This window comes from Suricata suricatta, chromosome 8, assembly GCF_006229205.1.
Source record: "Suricata suricatta isolate VVHF042 chromosome 8, meerkat_22Aug2017_6uvM2_HiC, whole genome shotgun sequence".
NCBI classification, from domain to species: domain Eukaryota; kingdom Metazoa; phylum Chordata; class Mammalia; order Carnivora; family Herpestidae; genus Suricata; species Suricata suricatta.
This window is the reverse complement of record NC_043707.1, coordinates 21266762-21291805: the sequence shown is the minus strand read 5'-3', so window position 1 is coordinate 21291805 and position 25044 is coordinate 21266762. Positions and strand designations below refer to the sequence as shown.

The 25044-nt window shown below is 50.7% G+C and overlaps 1 protein-coding gene across 1 annotated transcript in view; it reads left to right on the top strand.

Moving 5' to 3' along the window:
* MVP (major vault protein) overlaps nt 1-25044 on the top strand; it is a 26586-nt gene that overhangs the window by 548 nt on the left and 994 nt on the right. The window contains exons 2-13 of the mRNA XM_029946158.1: nt 5718-5850; nt 6034-6229; nt 17261-17384; nt 17487-17618; nt 17837-17931; nt 18215-18451; nt 20308-20589; nt 21404-21648; nt 21796-21993; nt 22920-23306; nt 24046-24162; nt 24315-24417. Coding sequence (XP_029802018.1) covers nt 5726-5850; nt 6034-6229; nt 17261-17384; nt 17487-17618; nt 17837-17931; nt 18215-18451; nt 20308-20589; nt 21404-21648; nt 21796-21993; nt 22920-23306; nt 24046-24162; nt 24315-24417 — 2241 coding nt within the window. The 5' untranslated portion in view covers nt 5718-5725. The remainder of the gene's footprint in view (nt 1-5717; nt 5851-6033; nt 6230-17260; nt 17385-17486; nt 17619-17836; nt 17932-18214; nt 18452-20307; nt 20590-21403; nt 21649-21795; nt 21994-22919; nt 23307-24045; nt 24163-24314; nt 24418-25044) is intronic.

Genomic DNA, 25044 nt, shown 5'->3' with positions numbered 1-25044 from the left:
CCCCCCCCCCCCCCCCCCCCCCCCCCCCCCCCCCCCCCCCCCCCCCCCCCCCCCCCCCCCCCCCCCCCCCCCCCCCCCCCCCCCCCGCTCCCGAGATCCTTCATCTCTGCCAAATGTTGAGGATTTCCTACAGCCTCACTGAAAGCTATGCCAGTCGTGATCCTAGCACACCATTTAGGAAGTGGTTAGCAAAGCGATCTCAAGGTAGGCTTGACTTCTAGAAGGCTTAGGGGTTGCTGAGCAAGTCTCTCAGTTTTTCTCTTTCAGTGTGGGAGAGGGGTGTGAAATTAAGAAACAGGAAACTGATATGGACCCGCCAGTTTGTGATTTTGGGGATCTTAGAGCTGGCTCTTAGGAGTGAAGTATGGGAACGGTGGGGGATGGGAATCGAGCCAGATGTCCCCTGTGCTGTCTGCTGCCCAACCTAGGTGGTCTCCTGGGTCGTGAGGGGGGAAAAGCTGGTTGTTACATGGAGTGCCAGCCAGTGGACTCCCTGGAAACTCCTGCGTGTTTGTGCCCTTGACAAACAGAGCACCAGGCCTGACAGCAGGTGAAGCTTTCTGGGTTGGGCTGCTCTCTGGCACAGTGAGCTGATAAAGAGAGGCCTTTAAAGCCACCACCCTGAGTGGATGGCCCAGGGACAGCCTGAGGGCTCCACAGTAGTAACTGTCCTCCCAGGTCTCCCCTCCCCTTGCAGAAAATACACCTGTGAAGTGCCCTCCACAGTCTCCTAGAGAATAATCAGCCCCACCTGGGTCCTAAGTTCTCCTTCTGTGCTTCCTGGTTCCTGCTTCCGGAGCTCTGCAGAAGCGATACTAGGCCAGGTTCCGGCTTTTGTCCTCTGATCTTTGCGTGATCCTGAGCGATACCGTTACCTAGTTGAGGTTCTTGTGAGGGTTAAATGAATTAAAGGCACTTAACACAATGCCTGGCACAGTTTAAGTTCTTAATAAGTGGGAGCTGTTATGGGGGGAGGGCTCTTGCCAAAGATGCACATTCTAGAGACTCCTGGAATCTTCGATGCAGTGGGGCTGGATAAGGCCTGGGAATCACCATAAACAGGAGCAACACTCTCAGCCGGTTCCTATGATGGAGCGAGTTTAGAAAACATTAATCTAGATCGGGGGTTCTGAAGCCCGGCTCCTGGGTCACTTCTCAACTGGGCAATCTCCACCTGCAGTGAGTGGCATTAATTGGCAGCCTCCTGGAGGTAGGGTGAAGATAGGGCAAGGAGCACGCTGAGCTGGCAGAACTGTTCTGTCCCCAGTGAGGCCACCAAGCTGCTCCTCCTTCCCCAAGATAGTTGAGCTGGAGCTCAATAAGACTTTCCTAGGAAGGAAAGTTCCTAAAACGTAGGAAATCATGTCCCCTACACTGGGAAGCTGGTAAATAGCTTCTGTACAGTCCCTGAGGAATGTGGCTCTTGCATTCCCCCGAAGACTAGAATGTTTGTACCGGAAAACCACAAAGATGAGCCCCTGTTTATGCTGAACGTCCTGTAGGTTTTCCTAAACCCGAGCTTGATAGGGATGATGGTGGAGGCTGAGTCACCGACCTCCCCTCCAACTTCAGGCCTGCTTGGGGCAGAGAGGCTTGTGTTGGCTTGGGGGCTCCTTGGACCTGGCAGTGGGCGGGGGTGGAGGATAAACGAATGGCCTGCCCTTGAGGAGCAGTCTTTATTCTCCCTCCTCCCAGCCACACTTTGAGCTCTGGTGCCCTAGAGACATCCTGTGGTCACTAGTCTCTTTAGGCCCAGGAAGTAGTCCCTCCTTTCTCAGTCTAGGAGACTAAGGCTCGGAGCTAGCAGGTGGCCCAAGATCCACCGAGCTCAATCTTTGCCGTGTATTAGAGTCCCTGGGAGAGATTTTAAATCTAGCAATGCCTGCACCCCACCTCAGGCCACTGATGTCAGAATCCCCAGGGATCAGTGGTTTTCAGAGACCTCCAGGTGACTCTCAAGTACAGCCAGGACCGAGAGTGGCTGCTTGAAGCGAGGGGCTGGTACTTTAGCACGCATCCAAATCACGAGGGATCTGGTTAAAATGCGGGCTGATTAAGCAGCTCTTGAGTCGGGCCTGAGAAGCCCCCTTACTAACAAGCCTCAGGTGATGCCCATGTTACTACAGACCAGCACACCATACAGCTGGGCGCTCGGACATCTACTGTTTGAGTCAGTGTGCCAGGCGCTCGAAGCTGACCCTGGAGATCTCTGACAGGTAGTGACCAGAGAGGTTCGTTAAGTTTTGCTGTAGTTCAAGTTTACTTCTGAGCCAAGACGCTGGTCAGGAGCTGCCTCTTAAGGAGGGGATGAACGCAGCTTCTGTCTACAGGTTTTGTTCTCTGCCCTTCCGCCCATTACCCCTCCTTTCTTCATGGGTGTGGCCCAGGGTCAGAGACTTTGGCAACAGTTGACTGATTCTTGCAGGAGCCTCATGACATTTGGGGAAAGTGTGATCAGACCAAGCTGGGCGTGCACCCAGATAATCCAGCAGACTGGAGGGTAGATCTTGAAAGCAGGCACTGAAGGGAGTGACGGGTGGATTTGGGGAGCCTGGACCAAACCCAACGTCTGGGCAGGACCTTCCAAAGGTCAGCATCTTCCTTAACCATTGTCTTTTGAGGGGCCTGCTTTACTGGAAAGACAGTGTTCTGACTATACATGTCATCTCATCTGGTAAACCACAAAAAATCTGAGACTTGTCACAAACACGCTGCCCAAGTTGAGTGGTTTCCTTGGCTCCCTGGAGAGGGCTTACATCGAGGCTCCTTTTTACAGAGAGCGAGAGGAAAAGCGAAAAGTGTGTTCTTGGGTGAATAGCAGGTGGTCTAGGTGGAAGGCACAGCTTTAGGGCATAGTGGGGGGGGTGGGGGGGGAGCCGTGAGACAGGGTCCTAATACTGAAACAAGGGCTTGGCTGTGTGTGGAACGTGGTGGAGGCCCAGCCAGATCAGCTCTAAGGATGACTCTCAGCTGAGTCACTGAGCTGGGCGAGGCTCTCAGCCCCCCTGACTGGGCCCAGCTGGGATGACAGATGGTGGAGAGGCCGCAGCCATAGGGAGTGGGTGATTGTCCAAAAAGGAGTCATTGGAGGCTCTTCCTGGGGCCTGCTTCCCAGCCCTGCATGGTCTTCTAGAGTTCAGATCTTCCCTGGGGGTGTGCCTCACGGAGCCCTGTCCACACCTCCGCTTCTAGCCCCAGCCCTTCCTCTCCCCCATCTGGCTTCCTGGCCAGGCTTCCACCCTGCAGAGAACCTGGCAAGGGAGCAGCTGGAAAAGATTTCCCTTGGCCTTCAGATGCCCCTCCTTTGCTGTTCAGATCCTAGCCCCACAGCTGGGGCATCACAAGACTTGCCGCCTTTCTGACCAGTCTGCAAGGGGGGGTTAAGGCCAGGTGAGTTTGGGGGGACTCTGGTGCTAGGCCACGTTCCCTAACTGATTAAGGGAGCTGGGCCTCTAGCTATTCCTTCCTCAGCAGTGAGTAATATAGTGCCTCCGAAGAGCTGGGCTCTGTTCCAAGTACTTGATGATGACCTCAGGCCTCATAACTTGGGTAGATGCCCTATCTGTTCACAGTTCACTGGCCGGGAAACGGGTACCGGGGAGGGCAAGGGACTCGGCTGAGGTTACCCCATCCAGTAAGGGCTGCAGGCAGTCCTGGCTTCTGGGGGCTCTTCGGGCCCTACCTTAGGAAGCCACTTTGGAAGCATAGCTGAGCAGGACTGAGCAGTAGGGAGGAAGGAGCCAGAAGAAGGAACCAGAAGGTTGCGATAAGAGTGGGGAGGAGAAAGGCAGCCCCCCCTCCTCCGCATTTTCAAACACTACCTGAAAACAACAGAAGAGGGAGCTCTGACGTTAGAAAAGCCACTCCTCTAAGTTCAGGGAAATTAACTTCACAGAAACCGGGGCAACGAAAAAGTATCAAGGTCAAGTCCCATACAAAGTTGCAAGATAGAAGAACTTTCCTTTGGTGTGGAAAGTATCCCAGGAAAGCAAGTCAAAACTGTAACCTTTCAAAATGAGGGAAGACAATAAGGAAACAGTAGAAGGCAGGGAATCAGAACTGTAAGATGGGGCAGTCTGGCTAAATCCATGCCCCTAATCACTGTCCCATGCTGCCACCAGAGAGGGACAGGTCCAAGCATTCTCATCCCAGTAGTACCACTGATGTGCTGCATGGCCTCGAATGATCCATAGTCTCTACCTGGGACTCAGCTACTTAGAGCCACATGGTAATGTGGGATCAAACAGCCTAATTTGGCCACCTTTATGGAAATTTAATATTTAGTAACTGAGGACTCAGTTACACTGGTCACATTGCAAAAAGCCCAGATTTAGAATATGTCCATCAGTACAGAAGATTCTATTGGATGACACTGAGTTAGAGTTGTAAGTAGGAGCCAGGCAGGTGATGTGAGTGCGGCGGCCCAGGTAGAAGACAACAGGGACAAGATTGAGGACTGTGGTAAGTGGGAGAGCTTGTGTCCCATCTATAGGCAGCAGCTGTGACTTGGCCCTAGCCAGTTTCTCTAGGTTGGAATGTAGGGTGTAGCTCCTAATTTGTGGAGTTTGTGGAAACTCACAATTGCTAAACAAAAAAATTGATAAATAAAAATTTTACAGATTACGTAGGTTAGGTAGAACTCTTGTGCCTTTGCCTGGCTTCTGCAATTTTGTGGCTTCTGCCTATTTCTTCTGTGCCAAGCCACTCCATCCTCACCTCTACTTCTCACTCAGGTTAGAAGTTAGTTCAATGGTGGAGTAGATGGAGTGGGACTCCTTTTCTGCTGGTGGCTTCAAAACTGTCTGACCAAAGTCTCAGAGGGCAGGGCTTTGAGTTGCCTAGTAAACTTGGTTTCCTTTCTGTGACTCCAGGAGATATATCGTCCGAAGTCCAAGGCCTGCTGGGGGCAGGGGCGGGGGTTTAGGCAGGAGGCATGGTATTCCTGAACCACCCAGGATTCAGAAGCAGGTAGGATGGGGGTGGCTGAGATATGTACTTGTTTATTCCCTCTCCCTTCCTGCCCACCTCTACCCACAACAGCAGGAAACCAAGAGTGACCACAGGCCAGAGAGAACTGGGGAGGAAAGGGCTAATTCGAGGGTTTCCAATCCAGCTGATTCTATGGGAGCACCAGTTCCGCCAGGCATCCCTCCCTTGAGAGGTGGCCCATGTCTGAACAGTTCATCCCAGATTACTTAAAATGTGGGGATGTGGGGGGTGCCGACAAAGATGATGTAAATATTCTTAGGCTGTGGCCTACCATTGCAATACAGTTGGGTCCTCAGGATCCCCTGAAATAACGGAGCCTGTGTCTGGAGGAGCCAGGAAGCTACTCAGCCACTGCTCCCTGCTGTGCTGGTGAGGGCACCTCCAAAGTTTTCATCTAAAGCCCCTTCTGGTGCTGCAGGCAGCTTGGGGAGGGAAAGGAATAGGCAGAGAACACCCCGGGCTTCTGCGGGTTAACTGAGTTAACTGTGTCAAGCATTCTCAGCTCTCAGCAGGGATGAGGTCTGGATGGGCTGGGTGCCCCAGGTCGGGAGAAGAAAGGAAGTGGCCAGCCTGGGACCAGCAAGGGTGAAATATGGAGAGCTGGAGCAGGAAAGCCCCACTCCCCCATCCCCAGCCAGTCTCATCATGTGACCTTGTGCCAGGCCTCCTGTTCTCATCTTGCTGTCTCTTCTCCCCATCTGTCTGTCCTCCTGCTGCCCTGGGCTCAGGAGTCACCATGGCAACTGAAGAGTCCATCATTCGCATCCCCCCATACCACTACATCCATGTGCTGGACCAGAACAGCAACGTGTCCCGCGTGGAGGTCGGGCCAAAGACTTACATCCGGCAGGACAATGAGAGGTGGGTGTCGGGACTGGACCATGGGGTGCCTGTTAGTCTTGCTGGCGTAATCCTCTATCTCCTTCCTATTCCCAGGCACGTTTGGCCCTGGGTTCGGTGATGCTTTCTCTCCCATTCGCTGTCCCCTTCAGAAGTGGGAACAGGGTCCCCTGGGTCCTCACATTGCCTCTCATCCTCCTGCAGGGTCCTGTTTGCTCCAGTGCGCATGGTGACAATCCCCCCACGCCACTACTGCACAGTGGCCAACCCAGTGGCCCGGGATCCCCAGGGCTTGGTGCTATTCGACGTCACAGGGCAAGTACGGCTCCGCCATGCTGACCTAGAGATCCGGCTGGCCCAGGACCCCTTCCCCCTGTACCCAGGGGAGGTGCTGGAAAAGGTACCTGGCTTGCTTCCTCTATAATCATTCCGTCTGTTCTGCCACCTTGTCCTAGGGCTCTGCACTGCCTTCTGGAGGGAAAACAAACTGGGGCTGTGGGAGGGGCCTGGTCCTCACCAAGGACAAGATCACTGCTTCCTCCCTTCTTCCTCGCATGCCCACAGCAGACCCGCCTCTTTTTTGAGAGCTGTCAGCCCATCCCCCCCCCCCCCCCCCCCCCCCCCCCCCCCCCCCGACCTTCCAGGCTCTGGAGCCTGCTAGAAGCTTCCGACCATTCTGGTGCCAAACGATTTTGCCAAGTGTGAGCATTTCATTCACTCAAATGGCGCCAGACCCTGGTGGCCAGTGATGGTAAAGGTGGATGAGATGAGTTTGGGCTCAGATGCCAGTGACTGTTCCGCAGGAAAGCATCACAGGCCTGCGTGCGTGGCCCAGCCCTCAGGCCCTGGGCCTGGGCAAGCTGGCATCCACCTCTATTTCCCTAACTGTTCTACCTTCCCCTCCTTACCATTTTACTCTCCACTCCCCTGCCTACCAGTGTCTCTGGCTCCCCAAAGCCTCGTGGCATGACCCCAGGAGCTCTGAGGCCTTTCTGCCCACTTAGTGGCAGCCATTTTGGGAGGGAAGTGTGTGCGGGTAGAGATGGAAAGTGATGAAGAGTAATTAGAATGTTAACCCTTGAGGAATCTGAGTGAGACGCCTCTGGGAATTCTTTGTACTATTCTTGCAACTTCTATGTAAGTCTGAAACTGTCAGAAACTACAAATCCTCTAGACTCAGGCGCTACCTCTGATCAGCTCAGTCCTCTCTGGGAGGGGAGTGGTGTGGAGGGGGGAGGTCATAGGGCACCAGTGTTTAAGGCTCCCTAGGTTCCCCAGCCCACAGCAGCTCATTCTCTCAAACCCCACATCCTCCAGGCCAAGAGGGCCAGGGCCTCTCCCTCCTTGGAGTCTGATGCCATGGAGGCTTCCTTGTCCACCCTCTCTGCCCCTTCCTCTTCCTTCTGGTCTCCACTGAGATGGCCCCTGCCTCAGGCCTCCCTCCCCGGCCCCTACTTCTGACTCATGGGAGCCTCACTAATGTCCTTGTGATGACCTTGTCAACGACTTGGCCTTCTTGACCTCCACTCTGACCCCCGCCTCTTCTGTTCTGCTCCAGCCCCTCCCAGCGCCAGTTTGTTCAACCTGGTTATTCTCCCCCTGCCCCCACCTCGGAAATTCAACCCCAGCCTCCTCGGTTGTCATGGCCCCTCGGGGCTTTTCCTTCTGTCTTCTGTCCCTCAGATTCTCCTCCTGGGCTCTCTTTCCTACACCAATGGGAGGGTGTCATCTTAGCACTCTGTAATGTGCAGGACTTGTGGCAAAAGCCAGCCCTGGATTGCTGTGACCCCAACCTGTCCTTTTTGTCCTCATACCCAGGAGGGGCTTCTTGGCCATGGGAACAGAACCACAAGGATGACAGTCTTACAAGTAGCTGATGGGTCAAGTGGCTCATTCCCAGGCCAGCTCTGTTCAGTGGTTCCCTTCCTTCCTAACCGGCTTTCTCTCCACTTTTCTCTGCACGCTCTAAGTGTTATCATTTCCCACTCCTATTTTCTATCCTCTTTTCTTAGTAGCACTTTATTTTATTCTAATGTTTTTAGTGTTTACTTTGAGAGTGCGTGTACATGCACACGAGTTGGGGAGGAGCAGTGAGAGAGCGGGTGGGGCTTAAACTCTCAACTGGTGAGATTGTAATCTGAGCCAAAGTTAGACATTCAACTGACTGAGCCACCCAGGTGCCCCTTTAAGTAGCATTTTAAAGTTTATTTATTTTGAGAGCACACATGAGTGGGGGCTGACAGCACTGAGCCCTACTCGGAGTTCAAACCCATGAGCCATGAGATCATGACCTGAGCTGAAATCAGAATAAGATGTTTAACTGAGCTACCTGGGTGCCCCCCCCCCACTATTGAACAATTTTGCCACATACTTAGAAGTCCAGGCCATCTGGCGGGGTCTGGGTCTGTATCCCCTCTCCTTACCTTATATCCCTGCTCTTCTCCTTTCTACCTGTTGGAGCCTCCATCAGGTGGACCCAGGAACCTGGCTTATCCTTCTGTCTCTTTTTTAAATTTTATTTTCATCCCAATGTAATTAACATACAATATTTTATTAGTCTCAGCTGTGCAATAACAGTGATTCAGCAATGCCATATATTATTCAGTGCTTCTCAGGATAAGTGTACTCTTTACCCCCTCCACCTAGTTCACCCCTCCCCCTCCCCTCTAGTAACCATCAGTTTGTTTTCTAGAGTTAAGAGTCTGTTTCTTGGTTTGTCTCCCCCCCCCTTATTCATTTGTTTCTTAAATTCCACATATGAGTGAAATCGTATCTTTCTCTTAACTTACCATTATACTTTCTAGCTCCATCCATGTTGTTGCAAATGGCAAGATTTCATTATTGTTATGGCTGAGTCCTATTTCATTGTATATGTATGCCACATCTTCTTTAAAAAAATTTTTATTTATAGTTTGTCAAGTTGGTTTCCATATAACACGCAGTGCTCTTCCCCACAAGTGCCCCCCACCATGACCATCACCCCCCTTCCCCTTTACCCCTCCCTCTTCAGCCCTCAGTTTGTTTTCAGTATTTAAGAGTCTCTCTTGATTTGCCTCACTCCCTCTCCCTAATTCTTTTCCCCACCTTCCCCTCCTTATGGTCCTCCGCTAGGTTTCTCCTGTTGGACCTATGAGTGCAAACATATGGTATCTGTCCTTTGCGTGACTTATTTCGCTTAGCATGACACCCTCAAGATCCATCCGTGTTGCTACGAATGGCCAGATTGCATTCTTTCTCATTGCCATGTAATACTCCATTGTATATATATACCACATCTTCTTGATCCATTCATCCCGTGTTGGACATTTAGGCTCTTTCCATGATTTGGCTATTGTTAGAAGTGCTGCTATGAACCTTGGGGCACATGTGCCCCTGTGCATCAGCACTTCTGTATCCCTTGGGTAAATCCCCAGAAGTACTATTGCTGGGTCATAGGGGAGTTCTGTTGATAGTTTGTTTTTTTTTTTTTTTTTGAGGAGCCTCCACACTGTTTTCCAGAGTGGTTGTACTAGTTTACATTCCCACCAACAGTGCAGGAGGGTGCCCATTTCTCCACATCCTCACCAGCATCTATGAGTCTCTTGATTTGTTCATTTTAGCCACTCAGACCGGTGTGAGGTGGTATCTCAATGTGGTTTTGATTTGTATTTCCCTGATGATGAGTGATGCTGAGCATCGTTTCCTGTGCCTGTAGGCCATCTGGATGTCGTCTTTGGAGAAGTGTCTATTCATGTCTTCTGCCCATTTCTTCACTGGATTATTTGTTTTTTGGGTGTGGAACTTGGTGAATTCCTTGTAGATTTTGAATACTAGTCCTTTATCTGATATGCCATTTGCAACTATCTTTTCCCATTCTGTGGGTTGCCTATTAGTTTTCTTGATTGTTTCCTTTGCAGTGCAGCAGCTTTTTATCTTAATGAGGTCCCAATAGTTCATTTTTGCTTTTGATTCCCTTGCCTTTGGGGATGTGTCGAGTAGGAAATTGCTACAGTTGAGGTCAAAGAGGCTGTTTCCTGCTTTCTTCTCTAGGGTTTTGATGGTTTCCTGTCTCACATTCAGGTCCTTCATCTATTTTGAGTCTATTTTTGTGTATGGTGTAAGAAAGTGGTCTAGTTTCATTCTTCATGTTGCTGTCCAGTTCTCCCTGCACCACCTGTTAAAGAGGCAGTCTTTTTTTCCATTGGAGACTCTTTCCTGCTTTGTCAAAGATTAATTGGCCATACATTTGTGGGTCCAATTGTGGGTTCTCTATTCTATTCCATTGGTCTGTGTGTCTGTTTTTGTGACAACACCATCCTGTCTTGATGATGACAGCTTTGTAGTAGAGGCTAAAGTCTGGGATTGTGATGCCTCCCATTTTGGTTTTCTTCTTCAATATTACTTTGGCTATTTGGGGTTTTTTTTGTGGTTCCATACAAATTTTGGGCTAGTTTGTTCTAGCTTTGAGAAGAATGCTGGTGTAATTTTGATTGGGATTGCATTGAATGTGTAGATTGCTTTGGGTAATAATGACATTTTAACGTTTATTCTTCTGATCCGTGAGCATGGAATGTTTTCCCATTTCTTTGTATTTTCTTCAATTTCTTTCATAAGCTTTCTATGGTTTACATCGTACAGGTCTTTTACATCTTTGGTTAGGTTTATTCCTAGGTATTTTATGGTTTTTCATGCAATTGTGAATGGGATCAGTTTCTTGATTTCTTTCTGTTGCTTCATTATTGTTGTATAAAATGTATAAAAATGCAACTGATTTCTGTACATTGATTTTATACCCTGCAACATTGCTGAATTCATGGATCAATGCTAGAAGGCTTCTAGTGGAATTGATTGGGTTTTCCATGTAGAGTATCATGTCATCTGCGAAAAGTGAAAGTTTGACTTCCTCTTTGCTGATTCTGATGCCTTTTATTTCCTTTTGTTGTCTGATTACTGACACTAGGACTTCCAGCACTATGTTAAACAACAGTGGTGAGAGTGGACATCCCTGCCGTGTTCCTGATCTCAGGGGGAAAGCTCTCAGTTTTTCCTCATTGAGGATGCTATTAGCTGTGGGCTTTCATAAATGGCTTTTATCATGTTTAAGTAAGTTCCTTCTATCCCAACTTTCTTGAGGGTTTTTATCAAGAAAGGATGCTATATTTTGTCAAATGCTATTTCTGCATCTATCGACAGGATCATATGGTTTTTATCTTTTCTTTTGTTAATGTATCACATCGATGGATTTGCGAATATTGAATCAGCCCTGTAACCCAGGAATAAATCCCACTTGATTATGATGGATAGTTCTTTTTTTATGCTGTTGAATTTGATTTGCTTGTATCTTGTTGAGGATATTGGCCTCTAGTTCTCTTTTATTGTTGGGTCTCTGTCTGGCTTAGGAATCAAAGTGATGCTGGCTTTGTAGAATGAGTTTGGAAGTTTTCCTTCTATTTTTTGGAATAGCTTGAGAAGGATGGGTATTAACTCTGCTTTAAATGGCTGGTAGAATTCTCCTGGGAAGCCATCTGGCCCTGGGCTCTTTTGTTGGGAGATTTTTGATAACTGATTTGATTTCTTCACTGGTTATGGGTTTGTTCAGATTTTCTATCTCTTCACATTTGAATTTTGGTAGTGCATGTGTGTTTAGGAATTTGTCCATTTCTTCTAGATTGTCCAGTTTGTTGGCATATAATTTTTCACAGTAATCTCTGATGATTGCTTGTATTTCTAAGGGATCAGTTGTAATAGATCCATTTTTCATGATTTTGTCTATTTCATGATTTTGTCTATTTGGGTGTTCTCTCTTTTCTTTCTGAGGAGCCTGGCTAGAGGTTTATCAATTTTGTTTATGTTTTCAAAAAAACCAACTCTTGGTTTCATTGATCGGTTCAACTGGTTTTTTTGGATTCTGTATTGTTTATTTCTGCCGTGATCTTTATTATTTCTCTTCTTCTGCTGGGTTTGGGGTGCTATTGCTGCTCCCCTTCTAGTTTCCTTAGGTGCTCTGTTGGGTTTTGAATTTGCACTTTTTCTAGTCTGTTGAAATAGGCCTGGATTGCAATATACTTTCCTCTTAGGACTGCCTTTGCTGCATCCCAGAGAATTCGGATTGTTGTATTTCAGTTTTCATTTGTTTCCATATATTTTTTAATTTCTTCTGATTGCCTGATTGGCCCAATCACTCTTTAGTAGGGTGGTTTTTAACCACCACATTTTTGGAGGTTTTCCAGACTTTTTCCTGTAATTGATTTCAAGTTTCATAGCATTGTGATCTGAAAGCGTGCATGGTATGATCTCAATTCATTTGTATTTATGGAAGGGTGTTTTTTGACCCAGTATGTGATCAATCTTGGAGAATGTGCCATGAGCATTGAGAAGAAAGTGAATTCCCTAGCTTCAGGATTCAAGTTATGTCTTAGGGAAGTTCTCTGTGCCTCTTGGATTTCAATGTCTATTTCTTTCCCCAAATTGGCGAGTTCTCTGTATGCCACATCTTCTTATCCATTCCTCTATTGATGGGCACTTGGGCTCCCTCAATTTGACTATTGTAAATAATGCTGCAATAAACAAAGGGGTGCATGTATCCTTTCAAATGTTTTCATATTCTTTGGGTAAATACCCAGTAGTGTGATTATTAGATTGTAGGATAGATCTATTTTTAACTTTTTTGAGTAACCTCCAGACTGCTTTTCATAGTGGCTTCCCCAGTTTGCATTCCCATCAACAGTACACAAGGATTCCTTTGTCTCCACCCCCTCACCAACACTTAGGTTTCCTGTGTTTTTTATTTTAGCCATCTGACAGGAGTGAGGTGATCTCTTCTTGTGGTTTTGGTTTGCATTTCCCTGATAATGAGTCCTGTTAATCATCTTTTCATCTTATCTATTGGCCAGCTGGATGTCTTTGGAGAAGTGTCTGTTCATGTCTTCTGTCCATTTTAAATTAGATTATTTTTTGATGTTGAGTTGTGTAAGTTCTTTATATATTTTGAATACGCTAACCCTTTGTTGGATATGTCTTCTCCCTTTCTGCAGGCTGTCTTAGTTTTATTGGTTGTTTCCTTTGCTGTGCCGAAGCTTTTTATTTTGATGTAGTCTCAATAGATTTTTGCTTTTCTCTCTTGCTCAGGAGGTGATAGCAACATTTTTATAGCTATTGTCAACATCAGAGATTATTACGTTTTGTGCTCTCTTCTAGGATTTTTTTGATTTCACATCTCACAATTTAGGTCCTTAATCCATTTTGAGTTAATTTTAGGGTATGGTGTAAGAAAGTGGGCCAGTGTCTTCTTTTTTTTTTTTTTTTTTTTTTTTTTTGCATGTAGCTGTCCAGTTTTCCCAGCGCCATTTTTTGAAAAGATTTCTTCGAATTCCACATGCTTGCCTTCTTTACTGAAGATTAATTGACCATATAATTGTGGCTTTATTTCCGGGCTTTCTATCCTGCTCCATGGATCTATGTTTATATTCGTCCCAGTGCCACAGAGTTGTGATCACTACAGCTTTGTAATAGAACCAGAAGTCTAGAAGTGTGGTGCCTTCAGCTTTTCCTTATTCAGGATTGCGTTGGTTATTCTGGGTCTTTTGTGGTTCCGCACAGATTTTAGGTTTGTTCTAGTTCTCTGAAAAAGGCTGTTGGTATTTTGATAGGGATTTCATTAAATCCATAGATTGCTTTGGGCAGTGTGGACATTTAAACAATATTTTTCTAATCTATGAGCATGAACTATCTTTCCATTTGTGTCTCCTTTAATTTCTTTCATCAGTGTCAGGGTACAGGTCTTTCACCTCCTTGGGTAAGTTTATATATTTCTATCTCTCTTTTTTTTTTTTTTTTTTTAAGTTTACTTATTTTGAGAGAGAGAGTCCCAAGCAGGTTCTGCACCATCAGTGTGGAATGCGATGCAGGGCTCGAACTCCTGAACATGAGGTCATACCTGAGCTGAAGTCCAACACTTAACCTTGTTCCCCCACCTAGAGCTTCTCTTTCCTCTGTCTTTAATTTCTCCACTACTGATGCCTTTCTCTTGGCCAATCAGCATGCCCTGTCTCTTCCATCCTTCTCTTTCCGTAAAGGCTTACTTGTGGAAGCTATTCATTCTAAAGAATGCATTCAGAAGTCTGTAAGGTCCTTTGTGACTTCCACCACCAATCTCTGCTTGCCATTCCCCAGAGTCCTCTACGATCATCCGTTCAGGGTCTATGCTTCCAGATATGTTTATGCATCAACATAGTATATGTAAAAAAATCATATTTACTATAACCTATTCACATAAAGCTATCACACTGTCACTTGCCAGTGTATTTTGAATGAACTGCATGTTGTTACATAAGTCTTGTTTGTTCTATGTAATTCCATACACTGTATTGAAGCTCAGCCATTTTCCTGTTGAGTATTGTTTACGGTGTTTCCAATTTATAAAGAAAAACAGTGTTGTGATGAACATACTTGTCTGTGTGGCCTTGAGCATGTTTCTATTTGCTGTTTTTTTTTGTGCGTGCTTTTAAAAACATTTTTTCCAGGGTGCCTGGGTAGCTCAGGTTAAGCATCTGACTTCTGCTCAGGTCATGATCTTGCAATTTGTGGGTTCGTGCTGACAGCTCAGAGCCTAGAGCCTGCTTCAGATTGTGTCTCCCTCTCTCTCTCTGCCCCTCCCCCGCTCGTGCTCTGTCTCTCTGTCTCTCCAATGAATAAACATTTAAAAAATTAAAATTGTTTTTCAAGAGTTTATTTTTTTAATTAAAAAAAATTTTTTTTAACATTTATTCATTCTAGAGAGACAGAGAGTGAGCAGAGGAGGGGCAGAGAGAGAGATAGAGACACAGAATCCAAAGCAGTCCCCAGGCTCTGAGCTTCAGAGCCCAATGTGGGGCTTGAACCCACGAACTGTGAGATCGTGACCTGAGCCAAAGTTGGATGCTTAACTGACTGAGCCACCTAAGCGCCCCTCAAGATTTTATTTTTAAGTAATCTCTGCACCCAACCTGGGGCTCAAACTCACAACCCTAAGATCAAGAGTTCCATGTTCTACCAACTTAAGCCAGCCAGGCCAGGAGCATATAGCATTTGTTGTTCTTTAAGAGTAGAAGCTGTAATGGGGCTCCTGGGTCGCTCAGTCGGTTAAGCATCCAACATCAGCTCAGGTCATGATCTCCTGGTTCATGAGTTCGAGCCCCGCATTGGGCTCTGTGCTGACAGCTCAGAGCCTGGAGCCAGTTTCGGATTCTGTGTCTCCCTCTTTCTCTGTCCCTCCCCCACTCTGTCTCAAAGGTAAATAAACTATATATAAAATTTTTAAAAAAGAGAGTAAAAACTGTTAAGAATTTCCAAGTCACAGGATATGCATGTGAAATTTAAATTTAAAAGTAGGAACTTTTATGAGGGCCCTATATATAAATCCAATTTCTAGCTCTTTGCTAGAAAATTGGTGCCTTCCTTTCATACTTACTCTTTGATAACTGCTTGACGTCCTCGGCCACCTTCCCTCCCAAGCCCCTGCATCTGGCCCCCACCCCCACCCCCACCCCCTCCTCCACTGAACTTGCTTTCACAAAGCCCCAAGGCCTCCAACTCCTACTCCCTAACCTGGGTGGACATTCTGTGTTTCATGGGTCTTCTTGGCCACTACCTTTGTTGACCTGTCCTCTTATTAAAACTTGTCTTTTGGGGGCACCAGAGCGGCTCAGTTGGTTGAATGTCGGACTTTTGATTTTGGCTCAGCTCATGATCTTCTGGTTCGTTGGTTCAAGCCCCACACTGGGCTCTGCGCTAATGATATGGAGCCTGCTTGGGATTCTCTGTCTCCCTCTCTCTCTTCTCCTCCCTTCCTCGCTTGCTCTCGCTCTCAAAATAAATACTTGGAAAATAGACAAATTTTTTTTTTTCTCCATCCCACCCCCGCTAAAACTTGTCTTCCTGTTTCACTCTGTGGATATCTCTTTCCATCTTCTTAGATGTCTCGCTCTCCTCCCCTGCCCCCTCTGCCTTCAGATTCTGTCCTGAATCTCCTGTGTGCCCTCTCGTGACCTTGACCACGTGGGCTATGTTGGAGACACCCACCCCTGTACAGCTGGGAGCTGCCTGTTAGGAGGCTTTCTCCTGGATGTCCCACAGCCACCTCCTACTGGACATCCAGCCCTGACGCTCTCCCTTCCCCACAAATCTGTTCTTCTCCCGTGTTCCCAATCTTCTGTGGCAATACTACTGGGTACCCAGTCACCTGAGCTGGAAGCCTGCAGTGGCATGGGGGACAGGCTGGAAGGAAACAGGGTGGCAGCCGGGAGACAAATTAGGAAGATCTTTCCATTGTCCAGGTGAGAGATGTTGTCAGCTTAGGTGAGGGGAATGGCAGCAGTAAAGGCAGACCTAGCCTCATTTCCTACCCGTTCCACCGAAAGCTACAAGAGTAGATGTGGGGGGTGAAAAACCCACACGCTCCTTCCAGAATGCTCACCCTCTCCTCTCCCTGCACCTTTGTATCAAAAGCCGGCTCTTTCTTTGGGCCTCAGCTCTGAGTTTGCAACCTGTCTTCCTTGATACTGTCTATGGTCGGCTTCAAGACTGGGGTCTGTATCTGTCTTCTCACCTCCTGGGGCTTCCAATCCAGGAAGACAGGGGGTGTGTGGGTGTGTGTGGGTGTGTGTGGTGTGTGTGGTGTGGTGTGTGTGTGTGTGGCCCGTCCCTACTACAATCAGCCAGGTGCTATGCCCATTGAAGATGCACAAGGAAGAGCTTGCCTGACTCCAACCCAGCGTGTGGTCAGCAGGGGGAGTATCTCGGCCTTTCTGAGCTAGGACGCTCTGGTCAGAGAAAGGAGCGGCAAATAGCTAAGTTTCACCAAAGATGGAGGTTCAAGTCCTGACTCTGTTCCTCACTAATTGTGTGACCTTGGGCCTGTCTCTTCTAGCCTCTGTGAGCCTCTTCTGTCCTTTCCTGCCTCCCTCAGATCAAAGACCAAGTGAAGTCCTACTCTTAGAAACATTTCTACAAACTTCTAAAGGTTTTACTTGTTGGCGGGTCCCCCTTCCTGATGAAAGGAGATGTGATGGCTGGAGTACAGTGGCCATCTTGTGACCATGAAGCCACCCTGATGACAAAGCATGCCTGTTACAGCTGTCCAGGCTTCCCACTTTCTTCCTACGCTTCCCTGGGCACACTAGACCTTGAGGTGTTTCCCACTTTCCCAGCCTAGATTTCTAATTTCAGAACCACTTTTGAACACTTCCTACACAGGATCATGTGTTCTTGGCTCGTTGGTAGGAGCTTTCTCTTGTTCGGTCAGCTGTTCTAGTCCTTCAGGCTTTGGGACGACCCCTACCTTGTACATTCCACTTGGTGGCTATTTGGGGACCTATAAAGACTGGTGCTGCAGACTCTGACCTCCAAGGTATTGGGAGTGACTCCTGGGGACGTGGTGCTGAATGTCCCATGACCTCCCTTCTTCCCTTGTTAGGACATCACCCCACTGACGGTGGTTATGCCCAACACTGCCCTCCATCTTAAGGCGTTGCTGGATTTTGAGGATAAGAATGGAGAGAAGGTGGTGGCAGGGGATGAGTGGCTATTTGAAGGACCTGGTAAGTTCCTTCTGCTGGGCCTGAGGAACTGGCGCAGAGGCTCCCGACCTTTCCATTGTAGTTTGACACCTGCTCACCTCCAACCCTTTCTTTCCTCCCCAGGCACATATATCCCCCGGAAGGAGGTGGAGGTCTTAGAGATCATCCAGGCCACAGTCATCAGGCAGAACCAGGCCCTGCGGCTGAGGGCCCGCAAGGAATGCTGGGACCGGGACGGCAAGGAAAGGGTGACAGGTGGGGTTCATAAGGGTGTCAATGGGGGTGGACAGGCTGTGCTCTGCCCTCAGGGCTGGGGATGGCCACTTGCAGCCTGGGAGGAAGTGCTTCCCTGGGGTCTCTTATCAGCTTTGGGGGGCTGCCCACTGCTGCCCACCTCTGTGCGGGCAATCCCCTGGCCCTGTTGTCATGGTGACATGGCATCTCCCCCCCTCCAACCCTTTTACCTTGCCCAGGAGAAGAATGGCTGGTGCGCTCCGTGGGGGCGTATCTCCCGGGAGTGTTTGAGGAGGTTCTGGACTTGGTGGACGCCGTGATCCTCACAGAAAAGGTCTGTGCTCTGCGGGGGGTTAAGGGACCCTGGGGTAGGGATCACTCTGAGTGGCAGAGAATGGCGGCAGAGGACGTGACGTGAAAGAGAAGCAGTATTTCTAGGGCCACTAAAAGAAAAACACCGGAGGAGTTCCGTCCTCTGAGAGGGTTAACAGGTCCTCCTGGGTTGGTAGAGACTGGCGTTCAGGTCTGGCAGCCCTTAGTGGCCAGGAGGGCTCCCAGGTCCCCTGAGGAAATTGGAGAGCGGTTTTCCCAAACACCCCGACCTCTTGTCTCTACAGACGGCCCTTCACCTGCGGGCTCTGCAGAACTTCCGAGACTTTAGAGGGGTGACCCGCCGCACCGGGGAGGAGTGGCTGGTGACCGTGCAGGACACAGAGGCCCATGTGCCAGATGTCTATGAGGAGATGCTGGGGGTCGTGCCCATCACCACCTTGGGCCCCCACAACTACTGTGTGATTCTTGACCCAGTCGGACCGGACGGCAAGAACCAGCTGGGGCAGAAGCGTGTGGTCAAGGTGGGTCTGGGAGGGTGGATGCCCTTGAGTGGCAAGAGGGCCTGGGACCTCTCCTTCCCTCCTCCCACCCCAGGTATGTGTTCTAGAAGCACCAGTCTTGTGCTGGCTCCCCCGGTGTCTTTGCACACCTAGTTCTATCTTTTGAGACACGGTCCCACTCATCTCCCTGGCGGCCCCCAACCTCAATTTCCACAGTTTCTTCTGGGAGCACCTCCCAGGCCCGTCCCTGCCTGCTGTTCTGGAAACCTTGTCATCTTACATAAAACCTCTTAGTTGATGCTTCTCCCCACCCACTCTCTCAGCCCTTTCTTAACTCTACACGGGACTCCCAGGGATTGGCACACTTTTCTGTAAAGGGCCAGATCATAGATACTTTGGGCTTTGCGAGCATATTCAACTGTACTGTCGGAGCGAAAGCATGGACGGCTTGTAAATGAACAAGTGCCTCTGTGTTCCTGTAACATTTTACTTCCAGAAACGGCCCAAATGTCTAGCAGTGGATGAACGGATCACAAATTGTGGTATATCCACACAATGGAATATCCTTCAGCTGTAAAAGGAAATAAGACCACATATTGTTTCATCCCATTTATTTTACTTTTCAAAATTTGGGGGGCGGGGTCAGAGAGAGAATCCCAAGAATCCCAAGCAGGCTTCACGCTCAGTGCAGAGCCCAATGTGAGACTTGATCCCATGACTGAGATCGTGGATGGCCTGAGCCGAAATCCAGAATTGGATGCTCAACTGACTGAGGCACCTACATGCCCCTATATGGTTCCATTTATACAAAATGTCCCATACAGGTCAATTCGTAGCGATAGAAAATAGATCCATGGTTATGGGGGGTAGGGATGGACGGAGAGTAAATGCTATTGAGGACAGGGTTTTTCAGGGTGATGAAAAGGCCCTGGGATTAGATCATAGAGACGATTGGACAACTCTGTGGATATGCCAAAGCAACTGAATTGTGGACTTAAAATGGAAAAAATTTTATGCTATATAGATTGTATCTCAAATACACAGTTGAAAAAAAAAAAAAGAAAGAAAGAAAGAAAGAAAGAAACAGCCAGATTCATTTGGCCCAACAATTGAGTTTGTCAATGCCCAGATGACCAGCCCAAAGAAATAGGCATGGGAGAAATGAAGAGAAACAAGAGGTCCATTCTTATTCTTTTAAAGCTTTTATTATTGTTTTTATTTTTATTTTTGAGGAAGAGAGTGCGTGGGAGGAGCAAAGGCAGGGGAGAGAGAATTCCAACCAGCTTCAGGTGCAGGGCTCAGACTCCCGAACTATGAGATAATGATCCGACCCCAAATCAAGAATTGGACGCTTAAGGGGCGCCTGAGTGGTTCAGTTGGTTCAGTGTCTGACTTTGGCTCAGGTCATGATCTCATGGTTCATGAGTTCAAGCCCCACATCGGGCTCTGTGTTGACCACTCAGAGCCTGGAGCCTGCTTCAGATTCTGTCTCTTTCTCTCCCTGCCCCTCCCCTGCTCCTGCTCTGTCTCTCTCTCAAAAATGAATAACCATTAAAAAAAAAATGTTTGGATGCTCAAGTGACAGAGCCACCCAGGTACTACAAGAGGTTTATTCTTAACTGTTGAGCTTGTGAGGGTCCAGGTCATGACAGTTTACAGGACTTATCAAAGGCAGGTTTGACCAGACGAGGTCTGTGGGCATTTGAGCCTCGTGGTCCAGATAATGCTTCGCTGTATTAGGGTGGGAACATGGGGAGGATGCTTTTGGGTTCCTGTCTGCATCACAAGCCTGTGGTCACAGGAACCAAAAGAAGTGCTATGAGAGGCAGCCACGACCCAGGGTGGCAACAGCTTCTAACCCCACGTCTCTCCGCTAGGGCGAGAAGTCTTTTTTCCTCCAGCCTGGAGAGAGACTGGAGCGGGGCATCCAGGATGTGTATGTGCTGTCAGAGCAGCAGGGGCTACTTCTGAGGGCCCTGCAGCCCCTGGAGGAGGGAGAAGAGGAGGATAAGGTCTCCCACCAGGCTGGGGACCACTGGCTCATCCGCGGACCCCTGGAGTACGTGCCCTCTGCCAAGGTACAGGTGGTGGAAGAGCGTCAGGCCATCCCCCTGGACGAGAACGAGGGCATCTACGTGCAGGACGTCAAGACCGGAAGGGTAATTAATGGCTAGGGGGTGGGCACCCTTCCTCGTGTGGTCTTGGGGGTGGCCCACCCAGGGCCGATGGGGACAGGGGCGTGGTGGAGAGGGGGGAGGGGACTTCAACAGCCTTGGTGGTGGCATCTGAGCCGGCCAGCTGGTAGGGAGGAGGGCATTCAGTGGAGAATTTACCTTCCCTTTGTTGTAAATAGCTAACTTCAAATTTGAGAAATCCCCAGGGAGAAGCTGAGCCGGGTTTTAGGATGAGTAGACCTGGCCCCGGCCTAGTCTGACCGGGGAGTGGCCCTGGAACAGCAATAACCAAGTTCCTCCCCCGTTCCCTTATCCAGGGGGGATTTTTCCTCTTCGCCCCTGTAATCTGAAGCCCTGACCTTGGTTTGACCTAGGACCCCATCTCCGACCTCTTTCTCTAAAACTCCAACCTGGAAGGAGGAAGGAGAGCTCAGAATCCTAGGGAGAGTTGGCGAATGTTACCTGTTTCCTAGGATGGAGGGCATCCTAGGGACAGATGCCCTCCATGCTGCCCCAAGAAGGAAAATTCCAGAAGAAATAATATCAAGCCCTTACCACATACTACAGCACTAGGCAGCTGAGGTGTCATTCAGTCCTCAACCTGGGGCGGATGAGGAACTGAAGCAGGGGTGCACCCAAGGTGACTGCGCTAGCAGCGGCGCATCTGAAAGCAGCCTCATCCCAGAGACCATGTGTGACCACAGCACCATAATAACCGCCCCCTTCCTCTGGCTGCTGGCTGGGTCCTTCCCCCTTTTCCCTTCCCAGGTGACATCCCTCCCTGTTCTCTGCCATCAAGGTACGAGCTGTGATTGGAAGCACCTATATGCTGACCCAGGATGAAGTCCTGTGGGAGAAAGAGCTGCCTCCTGGGGTGGAGGAGCTCCTGAGCAAGGGGCAGGATCCGCTGGCGGACAGGGGTATGAAGGAGACGCCCAAGACCCCTCAGCCCTCTCCTCCCCGGAACAAGACCCGCGTGGTTAGCTACCGGGTCCCTCACAACGCGGCCGTGCAGGTGTATGACTACAGAGAGAAGAGAGCTCGGTGAGGGGTCGACCCGGGGTGGGGCAGGGGGGCAGCTGGGGAGGCTACTGCCGGGAAGGGTGGGGGGAGACGGGAAGGTCCGCAGGGACCCGGGGGGACAAGGCGGGAGGGGTTCTCTGTGGGTCTGACTCCCTGCTCCCTCGGCAGGGTGGTCTTTGGGCCCGAGCTGGTGTCGCTGGGTCCTGAGGAGCAGTTCACCGTGTTGTCCCTCTCCGCCGGGAGGCCCAAGCGTCCCCACGCCCGCCGTGCGCTCTGCCTGCTGCTCGGGCCTGACTTCTTCACCGATGTCATCACCATCGAAACAGCAGACCATGCCAGGCTGCAGCTGCAGCTGGCCTACAACTGGTGAGGGGTGGGGAGGGGTCCGAAAGGGTGCTGGTGGCCCTGGGGGTGGGGGGAGGAGTCGGCCCACAGGGCTGGGCTCACGGTGGGGGCATGATGCCACCCTCCACGCCCTGGTCAAGAAGCAAACCCTGTCTGATGCCCAAGGGGCACGGAGGGGTGACAGGGAGATGCAGACTCCCCTCCCAGGAGCAGGACTTAGTGGACACGGCAGGAGGACACTCCCCAGCCAAGTTCAGCATGTGTTCAGCCAACCACGTGACTGCCAAGGTTCTAAAAATGTCAGCTGGACCCACCCAGTGCGAGTGGGCAGATGGTTTGCGGGCTGTGGACCCGGGCAAGTGACTCTGTGCTTTCCTGCATTTCCCAATCTATAAAATAAGAGGGACAACCTCACCCTCACAGGGCTGCTGAAGGGACGCGGTGAGAATGGGAGCGGCGCCCTGCACCTAGTTAGAGCTCAAATGGCAGCGACTGGAGTTGGGGGAGGGGAGTCCCACACAGCAGCTGTGCCCCACCACACCCACCTCGGGGCCGAGTGGTTAGGACCATGACAGGGGCAGACGGGGCGCTGCCATCTCTGGAGGGCACTACCGCGTCGTCGCTAAGAGCATAGATCCTGGAGCCACGCTGCCCCAGTTCAACTTTCTGGCTTGCCACGTACGCTGTGACTTCGGGCCTGTCACTTAACCTCTCTGGGCCTCTCCTTTCTCCTCTGTAAAAGGGGATAATGCTCATCCGCACCTCATAGAGTGGCTGGGAGAATGAAATGGGACCCCACCTGGGCACATGGTGGGCACTCATTCTCATTCTCTGTCACAGGAGACCCTGGCCAGTCACGGAGGGTGGGTGTCGGAGTCCTTTCCAAAGACGAGTTGCTGTTTCCCGGAGGAAGAGGGCTTCCCTGTTCTGGGCCTCTCTGTTCACAGGCACTTTGAGCTGAATGACCGGAAGGACCCACATGAGACAGCCAAGCTCTTCTCAGTGCCCGACTTCGTGGGCGATGCCTGCAAGGCCATCGCGTCCCGGGTGCGGGGGGCCGTGGCCTCCGTCACCTTCGATGACTTCCATAAGAATTCTGCCCGCATCATTCGCGCTGCTGTCTTTGGCTTCGAGACCTTAGAAGCCAAGGGGCTCGACGGCAGGGCCCTGCCCCAGCCCCGGGACCGGGCCGTGTTCCCCCAAAACGGACTGGTGGTCAGCAGCGTGGATGTGCAGTCGGTGGAGCCCGTGGACCAGAGGACCCGGGATGCCCTCCAGCGCAGCGTCCAGCTGGCCATTGAGATCACCACCAACTCCCAGGAGGCAGCTGCGAAGTGAGTGAGGCCTGGGCGGTGGGGGGCTCCCCGCTGCCCACTGCCGGGACCTGGGTCACAAGGTGCCCTGCCCCCCTCCATGGTCGGCCTGCTGTCACCCTTAGCAGATACTATGGCCCACTCAGAGTGCGACTAGGTACCATCCTGCTCCTGTGGCCTCTCACCTTGCTTGTGCTAGAACATTCTGGGGCCCTTCCAGGCACCAGGGGTCCAGGCCTGCCTCGCCCACCTCCTCTTCCAGCCTCTCCCAGGCACAGCGGGGCTCCTGCCTCCAGGCCCTCTGCACTGGCTGTTCCCTCTGGCCAGAATGCCCCTAGAGTCCTTCAGACAGGCTCCTCCTCCGGCCTCAACCCAAAGTTTGCCTCCTTCCAGAGCCCCGTTCTTTCTGCCCCAACTGAAGCAGCGCCCTCTCTGCTTGGTGGCCCATCACCCACTTTCAGAGAACTTTGTCATCATCCGAAATCAACCACGTTCCTTTGTTTCTCCGACTAGAGGGCGGGTTGTGTGGAAGCAGGGGCCTCGGGTCACAAGTGTGTTCCTTCCATGGGGATCCTTCCTTCCGGTTCCTTCCCCTGCAATCATGCCCGGCTTCCGGCGCACACATTCTTCCCTTGACATGTTGAGTGCTTCCCATGGGCACCCAACAGGCTGGCGGTCCCTGCCCTTGGAGCTCAGGTTGGAGATCTGGCTCGCATCTTGGAAGATGGCCAGCATCTTCCCGGTCCCCTCTCCCATCCAGGCACGAGGCTCAGAGACTTGAGCAAGAAGCCCGCGGCCGGCTGGATAGGCAGAAGATCTTGGACCAATCTGAAGCGGAGAAGGCTCGCAGGCAGCTCTTGGAGCTGGAGGCTCTGAGGTGGGTTGAGAACCAGAGGAGGAGGTGGGGTCTCAGAAAAGCAGCTGGTGGAGGGACTGGGACACATGTGACATCTGCTGCGCAGAAGTGAGGGTGGAGGAGGGCAGGGCCGGGCTTCCTCCTGGTGTGCCCTGACCCCCGCACCCCTCCAGCACTGCCGTGGAGAGCACTGGGACCGCCAAGGCCGAGGCCGAGTCCCGCGCCGAGGCCCTGCGCATCGAGGGAGAAGGCTCCGTGCTGCAGGCCAAGCTGAAAGCGGAGGCCTTGGCCATTGAGACGGTGAGTGGGGGTGATGCCTGGCGGGGGGCATAGGGGGTCTAGAAGGGGCCCCATCGCTGCAGCCCTGAGAGGGGTGGAGACCAGGCATCCCAATGTAAAGCCCTAAATACAACGTGGTTTATAAAGCCCTTTGCCCTGTATCTTTTCACTTGTCCCCCCGGGCATTAGGACCGCTGTCCGCCATGCAACGTGCGCTTGGGCGGTGGCCAGCTTTGCGCAAAGGGTTGCACGCATCTTACACGCGCTTATTTCATGCCTGATCTCCCGTTCCGGTGGCAGATACTCTCCCCATTTTACAGATGAGGGAACCAAGGCCTGGATTAAGGACTCCCACCGGTCACTAGCTAAAAGGCAGCCTGGCCAGGAGTCCCACTTAACTGACCGTCAGTTTACATTTCTACCCCGTCGGCCCCTGTTCCCTCTGCCTTGCTGGCCAGGGTGACTCGCTGGGGCAGTTCCCAGGGGCCACGCCATCAAAAGAATGCTGCGTTCTCCCCCCTTCCAGGAAGCTGAGCTCCAGCGGGTACAGAAAGTGCGAGAGCTAGAACTGGTCTACGCCCGGGCCCAGCTGGAGCTGGAGGTGAGCAAGGCCCAGCAGCTGGC